Source organism: Leuciscus leuciscus (genome assembly GCF_965113295.1).
Source record: "Leuciscus leuciscus genome assembly, chromosome: 6".
NCBI classification, from domain to species: Eukaryota; Metazoa; Chordata; class Actinopteri; order Cypriniformes; family Leuciscidae; genus Leuciscus; species Leuciscus leuciscus.
Window position 1 is genome coordinate 47,920,684 of NC_138730.1, and position 12,500 is coordinate 47,933,183.

Here is a 12,500-nt window from a genome sequence, read left to right on the forward strand (position 1 = left end):
TTGTTATGCTGATGACACTCAAATATATATTTCATCACGGCCGGATGAAAACGCTACATTTTCCAAATTGACAGAGTGTGTTAAAGATATAAAAGATTGGATGACGCGTAATTTTCTTTTATTAAATCCAGACAAGACAGAGGTAATACTTATCGGTTCAAAAAACCGCCCACAAAACCTCGCACAATACAACTTTAACATCATAGGATGTCCTGTTACTTTATCCTCTACAGTAAAAGACCTGGGTGTTATACTCGATTGCAACCTGTCTTTTGAAAATCATATTTCTTATGTTACAAAAACAGCCTTTTTCCACCTTAGAAACATTGCTAAGCTACGTAATATGCTATCAGTTTCTGATGCAGAAAAGTTAGTTCATGCATTCATGACCTCGAGACTGGATTACTGTAATGCTTTATTAGCTGGTTGTCCTGCATCCTCAATAAACAAGCTACAGTTAGTCCAAAATGCCGCCGCTAGAGTTCTTACGAGATCAAGAAAATATGATCATATAACACCGATTTTATCATCACTGCATTGGTTACCTATAAAGTTCCGTATTAATTACAAGGTATTGCTACTGACTTATAAAGCCCTAAACGGCTTAGCTCCAGTCTATTTAACGGATCTTCTATCGCCCTATAATCCATCGCGCTCTTTGAGATCACTAAATTCAAGGCTTTTGGTCATACCTAGGATATCCAGAACCACCAAAGGAGGGAGAGCATTTTCACATTTGGCTCCAAAACTCTGGAATAGTCTTCCTGATACTGTTCGTTGCTCAGACTCGCTCTCCCAGTTTAAAACTAGATTAAAGTCGCATCTCTTCAGCCAGGCATTCATATAATCCTACAGTTCAAACTACAATCCGGCCTCTATCCAATGCCAGAGGAGAACTGGCCCCCGACTGAGCCTGGGTTCTCCCAAGGTTTTTTTTTTCTCCATTAAGGCACCTGATGGAGTTTTAGGACACCATTAGGTCACTTGATGGAGTTTTTCGGTTCCTTGCCACTGTTGCCTTTGGCTTGCTCAGTTGGGGATATTTTGGGGATATTTAATTTAATTTTATCAATCAATAAATTCCTCTTGAAACAAACTTTGTTGTATTATTTTAATTTAATACTGTGAAGCTGCTTTGATGCAATCTGTATTGTGAAAAGCGCTATACAAATAAACTTGACTTGACTTGACTTGACACACACTCACTCTCACACACACTCACTCTCACACACACTCACTCTCACACACACTCACTCTCACACACACTCACTCTCACACACACACACTCACTCTCACACACACACTCACTCTCACACACACACTCACTCTCACACACACACACTCACTCTCACACACACACTCACTCTCACACACACACTCACTCTCACACACACACTCACTCTCACACACACACTCACTCTCACACACACACTCACTCTCACACACACACTCACTCTCACACACACACTCACTCTCACACACACACTCACTCTCACACACACACTCACTCTCACACACACACTCACTCTCACACACACACACTCACTCTCACACACACACTCACTCTCACACACACACTCACTCTCACACACACACTCACTCTCACACACACACTCACTCTCACACACACACTCACTCTCACACACACACTCACTCTCACACACACTCACTCTCACTCACACACACACACACTCACTCACTCTCACACACACTCACTCTCACACACACTCACTCTCACACACACTCACTCTCACACACACTCACTCTCACACACACTCACTCACTCTCACACTCACTCACTCTCACACACACTCACTCACTCTCACACTCACTCACTCTCACACTCACTCTCACACTCACACTCACTCTCACACTCACTCTCACACTCACTCTCACTCTCACACTCACTCTCACACTCACTCTCACACTCACTCTCACACTCACACTCACTCTCACACTCACTCTCACACTCACTCTCACACTCACTCTCACACTCACTCTCACACTCACTCTCACACTCACTCTCACACTCACTCTCACACTCACTCTCACACTCACTCTCACACTCACTCTCACACTCACTCTCACTCTCACACTCACTCTCACACTCACTCACACTCTCTCACACAGCGTGTGAGGAAGCCCCTCACCCTTCAGCAGAGCCGAGGACCAGAGCTGCACGGACATGTCTGGGATCTTACTGGCCAACTGCATCGCTGGAACCACCATGTTGTTGCTCTCCTGAACACACACACACACACACACACACAGCTCTTCAGACGCCGCAGATCAGGGTTATTATCGCTAACTAAAACAAGCTAGGTAAAATAAAGCTGAAATAACATAAGATATAAATATTTGTTGAAAAACAAACTAAAATTAGAAATGTTGCTTTGGCAATAAACTGAAATAAGCTAAAAGCACTGAAACTATTAACTGAGAGAAAAACAAAACAACGTGTATGAGTGTGTGTGTGTGTTTGTGTGAGTGAGTTTGAAAGTGATGTGTGTGAGTGTGTGTGTGTGTGAGTGTGAGAGTGTGTCTGTGTGTGTGTGTGTGTGTGTGTGTGTGTGTGTGTGTGTGTGTGTGTGTGTGTGTGTGAGAGTTTGTGTGTGTGTGAGTTTGAAAGTAATGTGTGAGAGTGTGTGTGAAAGTGATGTGTGTAAGTGTGTGTTACCCTGTGGTTCCCCAGCACGTAGAATATGTGTCCCAGCAGCACCAGAGAACAGGCCGTCAGACGGTTCAGATCCTCGGCGTTGGACATCTTCAGCGTCTCACGCAGGAACCGCCTACACACACATGGATGAGGCGGTCAACATCAGTCACACACTCTCTCTCTCACACACACACACACACACACACACGGATGAGGCGGTCAGCATCAGTCTCACACAGACACACAAACACAGATGAGGTGGACTGATCATCAGCATCAGTCACACACTTTCACTCACACACACACAGATGAGGCGGACTGATCATCAGCATCAGTGACACACACACGAGGCGGTCTGATCCTCAGCATCAGTGACACACACACACAGGAAACTCACTTGGCTTCGTTGTAGCGCCCCTGGAAGAAGGAGAGCAGGCCTCGGATGTAGAAGGCTGCCGCTCGCAGACAGTGAGAGCTGGAAAACAGTGCAGAAACATCGTCAAGATACGCATTCATTATAACAGCAGAACATTCATTCCTACAGCGCTTCATACAGGACAGATCCATTCACAGTAACAGGAGAATATCAGAATCAATGATGAAACTTCATCGAATCAACTCAGTTCAGCGCTAATTCAGTTCAGTTCAGTTCAGTGTTGATTCAATTCAGTTCAGTGTAGTTCAGTGTCGATTCAATTCAGTTCAGTGTAGTTCAGTGTCGACTCAGTTCAGTTCAGTGTCGATGGGGATATTTTGGGGATATTTAATTTAATTTGATCAATCAATAAATTCCTCTTGAAACAAACTTTGTTGTATTATTTTAATTTAATACTGTGAAGCTGCTTTGATGCAATCTGTATTGTGAAAAGCGCTATACAAATATACTTGACGACTTGTCGACTCAGTTCAGTTCAGTGTCGACTCAGTTCAGTTCAGTGTCGACTCAGTTCAGTTCAGTGTCGACTCAGTTCAGTTCAGTGTCGACTCCGTTCAGTTCAGTGTCGACTCAGTTCAGTTCAGTGTCGACTCAGTTCAGTTCAGTGTCGACTCAGTTCAGTTCAGTGTCGACTCAGTTCAGTTCAGTGTCGACTCAGTTCAGTTCAGTGTCGATGGGGATATTTTGGGGATATTTAATTTAATTTTATCAATCAATAAATTCCTCTTGAAACAAACTTTGTTGTATTATTTTCATTTAATACTGTGAAGCTGCTTTGATGCAATCTGTATTGTGAAAAGCGCTATACAAATATACTTGACGACTTGTCGACTCAGTTCGGTTCAGTGTCGGTTCAGTGTCGACTCAGTTCGGTTCAGTGTCGACTCAGTTGTTCGGTTCAGTGTCGACTCAGTTGTTCGGTTCAGTGTCGACTCAGTTGTTCGGTTCAGTGTCGACTCAGTTGTTCGGTTCAGTGTCGACTCAGTTCGGTTCAGTGTCGACTCAGTTCGGTTCAGTGTCGACTCAGTTCGGTTCAGTGTCGACTCAGTTCGGTTCAGTGTCGACTCAGTTCGGTTCAGTGTCGACTCAGTTTGGGTTTGTTGAGTATTTTAGCTTCTCATTCAGTCAGAATCAGTTTAGCCTGAAGCCATTTGATAATATCAGTTGGACTGTTTTGAGTTACATCTTTCCACTGATTCATTCATTTCCATGGGAATCATCTGCTAAAATACTGAGTGAGTGTGTGAGGAGTTTTACCTGACGGGGAAGTTGTGGTCCGGGTTTATCCGCTCTAATAGACTGTACAGCTGCACAGGAGGAGGAGGAGGAGGAGGAGGAGGAGGAGGAGGAGGAGAAGTAATCAGTCACTGATGATTATTACTGACAGTGATTATGAATGAATCCCATGATGACGAACCTCTTGATGTCTGTTGCCCTCTCTGATGTACACACTCGCCAGATTGGTCACGATGAAGGTCCACAGCTCCTGATGCGTGGTGAGCTGCACACACACACACACACACACACACACACACACTGATGAGCTCATGTTGATGAGAACAGAGCAACAGCAGAGGCTTTAAGGTTCTCACCCGCAGTGCTGTAGTGAACTGGGCCTCAGCGTTGTCCATACAGTTCACTGAGATACAGTACAAACCCTGAAACACAAGATCACCACATCACACACACATCTGAAACCCTGAGCACTGAACACACACACTCTTCATAGAGCTGCACGATTCACTGAATCTTGATCTGGTGTGATTATGTGGTTTAGTTTAGTTAGTGTGTTTCAGAGTGAAGCGCTGCTCTGTGTTTGTTTACATGCGAACATGAAATCATCATCACAAACTTGTAATGAGAAGCACTCTAGAGTCCTGTACGGGTTCGGGTACCCGACGGGTGACCCGCAAATTTTGCTCAAACGGGTGAAAAATATCCAACTGTGTCGGATACGGGTGCAGGTCAGGTCGGACACGGGGGAAACACGGGTCTAAACACGGGTTTAAAACAATCACATGCAAACGTAAAAATATATGCATATTTTTAGGAACACATTTACAAAAATATTCCTGTATTTCAAGTTGATAAAATAATTTAAAATCCACATCAGTTTATTTGTGCCCACGCGCCACCACGCCCTCCCAGGATCTATAACGTTACCTAGGCTACTTTCACTTTTAAAAATTCATCATAACCGCGCGCGCGATCTGCTAGCAGTCGTCGAGATGGATGCTGAGGACTTGAAGAAAAGAATAGCTAGTGGAGATTGTAAAGTTGTCTACAACACGTCATCAAAAGTCAAGTCCAGTGTGTGGGAGAAATTTGGAGTTATCTGAAGAAAATATTGTGAAAGGCTTTGCTGCATGTTCGTGTTGGATCGCCGCACATGTGGAACTTCATCCCTAAGGAAGCACGCAGATAACTGGTAACAAAGCCGTTCTATCGAACAGTATTTTTCAAATTTAACACTGTTCAGTATGTGTGGTGTGCAGGGCGTGTTTGAACCCAACATTGTCAGATGTAGGCTAGACGAAATTGCGTGGCAGATATAGTGTTGTAGCCGCGTCTGTTAGGCTACTCAGTTTTGTGGTAACGTTAGCCATCATGTGCCGGCCTTTTGACAGCTTCGGCTGAAGTTGTCCTTGTGTATTATTGTCGTTATAACTTCTGTATGACCTGGCAATAAACATTTTTGTAATTGTGTCTATAATGTGATTGGCTAAACTGATTTTATTTCGGGTGCGGGTCGGGTGTCGGTTCTATTTTAAGCGGGTCGGGTGCGGATTTTAATTAGTGCTGCTGTCGGAAAACGGGTCGGGTGCGGCTTTAAGCACTGCGGGTACGGGCGGGTGCGGGTTTACAAAATCGGACCCGTGCAGGACTCTGAAGCACTCATCACGAAAAGAGAAGCTAAAGTTCCCATGAAATAAAAAAATCTGTTTTTTATGGAATATTGTGTCATTATTGTGTTAAATTCCTAATCTTGAATCAGAATAACTGCAAAATCTCTTCTCTGATGATGTGGGCGGGGCAACCTGTCACTCACATGAGATCAGCCAATAGCAAACCAAAACCATCCTACCAATTCCCCCCAGACACAATCAAGCCCCGCCCACATGTGTTTGTGTCCCAGAAGCGTTCACTGGGATATACGGCACTATAGAGGAGGAAAGACCAGCTGAACTTCCCTCTCATGACGAGTTTAGAGGCTCCCAGCAGTTTTACATCAAAATAAAAGTTTGGTTTAACGTTTGAAAAGTAAGAAATGAAGACAGACATAAATATTAGTATTCCAATTTTACCGTTGTGATGTACAATAAAATAAATATTTTTCTTACATTTTTATAATTTTTTTTACAGTGAAATATTACAACTGTAATAGTATGCAATTTAAAAAAATAAAATAATAGTGTGTATAATTATTTTGTATATATAAATACACACAAATGCATATATTCAAGAAAAGTTTATTTATATATAAAATGTTTATAATATAAATGTATAAATATTTATACAGTATATACATTTTATTATTAATTTTATGTTATTTCTTAAATATATACATGCATGTGTGTGCATTTATATATACAAAATAATTACACACACTACACACACATTTATCATGTAAACAACCTTTTATTTTGGATGCGATTAATCGTTAGTCATAAAAAAAATATTATTATTTAAAACGCAAATTAAATAATTTTGTCCAAATCGCGCAGCCGGAACTCTTCATATAAACACGTGTGTGTTTCACTCATATCTCACCAGCAGTGTGTGAAGCTGAGCGGCGTGATTGGAGAAGAGCCGTGGAGACTGCTGACACAGCTGACACACCTGAGAGATCTGTCAACACACACACACACACACACACACACACACACACACACACACACACACACACACAGGTGTTACACAGCACACGATCATCAGGAGCATCACACACACACACACACACACACACACACACACACACAGGTGTTACACAGCACACGATCATCAGGAGCATCACACACACACACACACACACACACACACACACACACACACACACACACACACACACACACACACACACACACACACACACACACACACACACACACACACACACACACACACACACACACACACACACACACACACACACACACACACACACACACACACAGGTGTTACACAGCACACGATCATCAGGAGCATCACACACACACACACACACACACACACACACACAGGTGTTACACAGCACACGATCATCAGGAGCATCACACACACACACACACACACACACACACACAGGTGTTACACAGCACACGATCATCAGGAGCATCACACACACACACACACACACACACAGGTGTTACACAGCACACGATCATCAGGAGCATCACACACACACACACACACACACACACACACACACAGGTGTTACACAGCACACGATCATCAGGAGCATCACACACACACACACACACACACACACACACACACACACACAGGTGTTACACAGCACACGATCATCAGGAGCATCACACACACAGGTGTTACGTAGCACACGATCATCAGGAGCATCACACACACACACACGATCATCAGGAGCATCACACACACACACACACACACACCTCCTGCAGCGCCGTGGCCTTGTGTCCCGTCACCAGACGACACATGATGATGTGCTCCAGCAGGATGACTTGAAACGACGACAGGATCGGACTGCAGTCCAGCACTGACAAACACACAGAAACATCAGTCGTTACACACACACACACACACACACACACATCAGCGGGTCGGAGTGTTCGCTCGTGTGACGAGACTCACTCTTGAGCTTCTCTAACTGCATGAGGGCTTTATCTGTGTATTTCTGGGCCTTCTCCAGGTATCCAGCCTGCATCGAGTGCATGACCGTCACCTGAAACACACACACACACACACACACACACACACACACACATTAGATTAGTGAAAACAGTCTAAACTCTGTGATCAGGGTTCGTACAGACACTGTAAAAAACAACTCCAGGACTTTCAAGCACTGCTTTTTTGGGTACAGAGATCTCACTTATCAAACAATATCTTTATCTTTATTTTTTTACATATCATATACGTACAGGGCTCCAGACTGCGACCAAAATTTGAGAGTGTGCGACTGAATTTTTCATCCAGTCGCACATGTGCGACCAGTAAATTTGTTTTGTTTTTACACGTTAAACGGAAGGGGCGCGTCAATGAATCCGGAATGTGTGGCAGGCCAATGAGTGTGAGAAGAATTGGGAATGGCCACTGTAACTGGCTAATGTGTGGAGGGGGAGGGTCCTAGAGATAATCGAGCGCGCGTAAACGTCCGTGGGAAGGAGACGGAGACAAATATCAATGTCACAGACACAGCCGGATGATGATTCAGAATCAGAGGTTTGTGAGGTGATAAAGGCCCGAATCCACCATTTTCGGGAAGACTGGCTGCGAGAATTCAGCTGGTTGAGGTACTGTAAGGAGACGAACTTAATGAACTGCGAATGTTGCAGTCGCTATCCCAGAACTGCGGGGAAAACGAAGTTTGCAGACAGTGCAGGCACTTCGCAGTTTAAACACAATATGCTAGTTAGACACATTCTCAGCCTCAAGCATAGAGTATTCCGTGACATGTTAATAAATCAAAACAAAATGAAAGCGGAAAAAAACTGCGCTACTCATTTCTGCGTCACGGACCGTTTAATAGTTCGAACCAATAATAGACAGCGCAGAGCTTCTCTCGCCAGTCGCGGGCGGATCTCGATCACGCAACACCGTCACATCGTGGACATCCAGTGAAGAAATCCATTGAGTTCGCGACAGAATTAATAACATCGTTGCGAGATCCAGTGAGAAACATTCAGATTCAACGCAGAATTCTCTGTTATAAACCATATCAGATCAAACAGCGCTAACGTGGAAACCAGGAGAAACATGTGCCATGAACGAACAAGTTATAGAAGGCTTTAGGTCCACAGATCAGCAACATTCACCATGGATTTAATGTAGTAACACTAACTGTAACGGTATACTGTGGTTATAACAGTAGCCTACACATATCTTTTTCCAGCACTTCAAAACTATAATATCATATTTAAATGTTATTTTTAATGTGTTGACCAAAACATTTTTTGTTCAACCTTTAAAGATTGTCTCTATTTATAAAACTAAAAGTTTCAAGAAGTAGGAAAACTCACACTTATTTAAAAAAATAAATAAAATTAAATGACCATTGTAAACATAGCTGCTGAGGGCGCTTATTGGCTATTTTCAATCCCTAATATCTATTTTGTCACTCATTTTGCTATTGAATTAATATTAAGACATTATGAATGATAATAGTTCAAGTTAATTTTATCTACACCTCAAATTAAGCTCAGTGCTTTGTCATCCCACAGTGCTACCAGATACTTTCTGTAGAACTTAGTGCCGCTGCCCTCAAATGTTAGTCTGGAGCCCTCTGTACTTAAAATAAAACTGCACATTGTAATTTCTGTACGTTAAGTCTATTTATTATCAAAGCATTTGTCAGTAATACAGTTATTTTTGGGGGAAATGTGAATAATTGCATTGCAAGGTGATTTAAGATGTGCCCCTAAATTTTCTGCTTGCGCTCCTAAAATTTTAAGTCAGGGGCTACAGCGCTCCTAATAAAAAAAGTTAGTCTGGAGCCCTGACGTAGATATTTATGAGCAATAGATAGCCATGTGAAATGTCAAGAGGTGAAGGGTCACTCACCAGATAGACGAGGACACACATGTGCTCCTTGGGCAGCCAATGGAAGAGGTCGGCTGAGTTGCTAGGCAGGATTTCATCATCATGCAGTGTGGAGATGGTCTGGATGCACTGCTGAAGCTGCTTCAGACACGGCTTGACACTCTTCACCTGCACACACACACACACACGGTCACGTCTGACAGCTCTAATGCAACCAAACATCAGTCTCAGTTCTGTCCTAAATAACTCATAGGTGACACTTCAGCAGCTGTCCTCTCAGTCTGTGATCCTCATTCTGCATCTGTATGTTGTTGGACTTCTAGAGTTCATTGCAAATATATTTTCAGGACTCGACATTACTTTAAGTCTTTTCAAATCTGTCACTCGTCCGTCCGAGTAAAAAACATTACCTGTCCTGAAAAAAATGGGTGTCTGTTGTAAAACCTATTTATTCTGAAGGAATATTGTTTTTAATCAGCTTTGAAATATTTAAATCTGCATATTTGTGATATTTTTACCTTTATAAAGGACATTTTTTCCCTGGTCTTACTAAATATATGCTTCATCTTTCATTTTAAATTCTTAAATTTGATCAATAAATTTAATTAGAATAGTAAGACACTATAGGGCTGTTACCAATCAAATTAAATAATTTACATTAAATAATGTTATGAGATTGTTTTAAATATTTTTTGAATATACAAAAGTTGGAAAGAATGATACTTTTAAACATGAAACTAAACCATCAGTAGGTGGCGGCAGGTGACCGCTGTAATGAGAAAAACTTAATTAATCCCGATAGGGAAACTGGTTTGCCACCAACTTAGACCATACAGCCGGCGTTCAGGTAGTGTGTGTGTGTGTGTGTGTGTGTGTGTGTGTGTGTGTGTGACTCTCACCTGTCCGGCGTCCAGGTAGTGCGTGACCTGCAGCACGAGGAAGAAGACTCGCAGAGACTCCTTCTGGATGGGGTTTCCCTGCCAGGTCTCCACGATCTGCCCACACAGCGTCAGGAGCGGGTGAACCTCCTGCAGCTTACGCTCCATCAACAGCAGCTACACACACACACACACGCGAGAACACAAGCCTTCACAAGTCACATGACACACACAACCACTGATGAGACTAAACAAAACAGTTTGAATTGAGGCTGGGCTGAAATATTCTCTTTTTGATGAACCGATATGGAATCCAAGTGGAGCTGCAACAAACCCTTATTTCTGGGATTAAAACAGCCAATTTTCTTTTTTTTATTGAGAAAACACATTATTCCACATCTCTCTCACACACACACACACACACACACACACAGATACTCACCATGCCTTTGCTCAGCAAGAACAGCGCTCTGTGGAAATGCAGAGTTTAATCATTGCACACGTCAGAGAAATGAACTGTGTGTGTGTGTGTGTGTGTGTGTGTGTGTGTGCTGTAGTGAGCGTCACCTGGTGTACTCCGACCCCACGACTCTGGCGTACTCCGCGCCGACTCCCAGCAGATCGCAGGCCGACACTAGATCCTTCTCTAGCGTGTGCAGTTGCTGTGGGGAAACACACACCGCTCAGACGAGGCTCACACACACTCCGGGTAATGAAGAGCAGTGCTGGAGAAACTCATTACAAGTAACTTGAGTAATGTAATCAGATTACTTTTTCAAGTAACTAGTAAAGTGGCGCATTACTTTTAAAATTTACAACAAAATATCCCAGTTACTTTTTCAAATAAGTAACGCTAGTGCTGCTGCTAGAGGTTAATGAAGTGTGTGTGTGTGTACCGCGAGCTGGAACAGGAGTCTGCAGTGCCAGTATGGAGTCTGCTGGGGTGTGTGTGTGTGTGTGTGTGTGTGTGTGTGTGTGTGTGTGTGTGTGTGTGTGTGTGTGTACCGCGAGCTGGAACAGGAGTCTGCAGTGCCAGTATGGAGTCTGCTGGGGTGTGTGTGTGTGTGTGTGTGTGTGTGTGTGTGTGTGTGTACCGCGAGCTGGAACAGGAGTCTGCAGTGCCAGTATGGAGTCTGCTGGTGTGTGTGTGTGTGTGTGTGTGTGTGTGTACCGCGAGCTGGAACAGGAGTCTGCAGTGCCAGTATGGAGTCTGCTGAGAGATCTGGATGGCCTTCCGTAACAGCGGCTTCGCTGAATCCACCAGGTTCTAGTGAACAGAAGAGCAAACATACCGGCGGGATAAATGACTCTCCGACGCAAATCTAAAATGTGTTGGTCTGAAGTAGCTTCATTACTCATAGGTGTGGTTTGGGCGTAACGTGAAATAAACCAATCAGAGCGTCATCTCACGTTCCCTTTAAGAGCAGGCGCGCTTGTTCCATGGCAGATTGCTATTATAACGGCGGATTTGCCAGACGCACACCAGGAGCGCTTCACAGCCGAGGAGACCGACGTTCTCGTCAGGGCCGTAAAACACAGAGAAGTGACATTGGGGATGGAGAAACACACCCAGTTTAGCTTCGGTTAAACAGGCGTATGATAATTTGGGTAAACGTGTAAGCTAGATTTATGCCTATTTTTCACATCTTCATGGACACCACAATGATTTCCCTCGTGTGGTAATATTTTTCCTTGTAATAATGTATGGTTTTCTAAAAATGAGAACTGCTGCGTCTGTGTAGATGAGAGAAGCAAAGTGTGTGTGCGTTGTGCTCAACGCTACATTATGGCC

General features: G+C 43.4%; 1 protein-coding gene across 1 annotated transcript in view; it reads right to left on the reverse strand.

Moving 5' to 3' along the window:
- mau2 (MAU2 sister chromatid cohesion factor) overlaps nucleotides 1-12,500 on the reverse strand; it is a 25,042-nt gene that overhangs the window by 6,960 nt on the left and 5,582 nt on the right. Inside the window, exons 4-17 of the mRNA XM_082173041.1 lie at nucleotides 11,880-11,975; nucleotides 11,276-11,370; nucleotides 11,151-11,178; nucleotides 10,730-10,885; nucleotides 9,852-9,998; nucleotides 7,923-8,013; nucleotides 7,724-7,827; nucleotides 6,864-6,941; nucleotides 4,685-4,750; nucleotides 4,510-4,593; nucleotides 4,350-4,399; nucleotides 3,054-3,131; nucleotides 2,678-2,789; nucleotides 2,151-2,241 (exon numbers count right to left, since the gene is read on the reverse strand). Of these exons, the coding sequence (XP_082029167.1) occupies nucleotides 2,151-2,241; nucleotides 2,678-2,789; nucleotides 3,054-3,131; nucleotides 4,350-4,399; nucleotides 4,510-4,593; nucleotides 4,685-4,750; nucleotides 6,864-6,941; nucleotides 7,724-7,827; nucleotides 7,923-8,013; nucleotides 9,852-9,998; nucleotides 10,730-10,885; nucleotides 11,151-11,178; nucleotides 11,276-11,370; nucleotides 11,880-11,975 (1,276 nt within the window). The remainder of the gene's footprint in view (nucleotides 1-2,150; nucleotides 2,242-2,677; nucleotides 2,790-3,053; nucleotides 3,132-4,349; nucleotides 4,400-4,509; nucleotides 4,594-4,684; nucleotides 4,751-6,863; nucleotides 6,942-7,723; nucleotides 7,828-7,922; nucleotides 8,014-9,851; nucleotides 9,999-10,729; nucleotides 10,886-11,150; nucleotides 11,179-11,275; nucleotides 11,371-11,879; nucleotides 11,976-12,500) is intronic.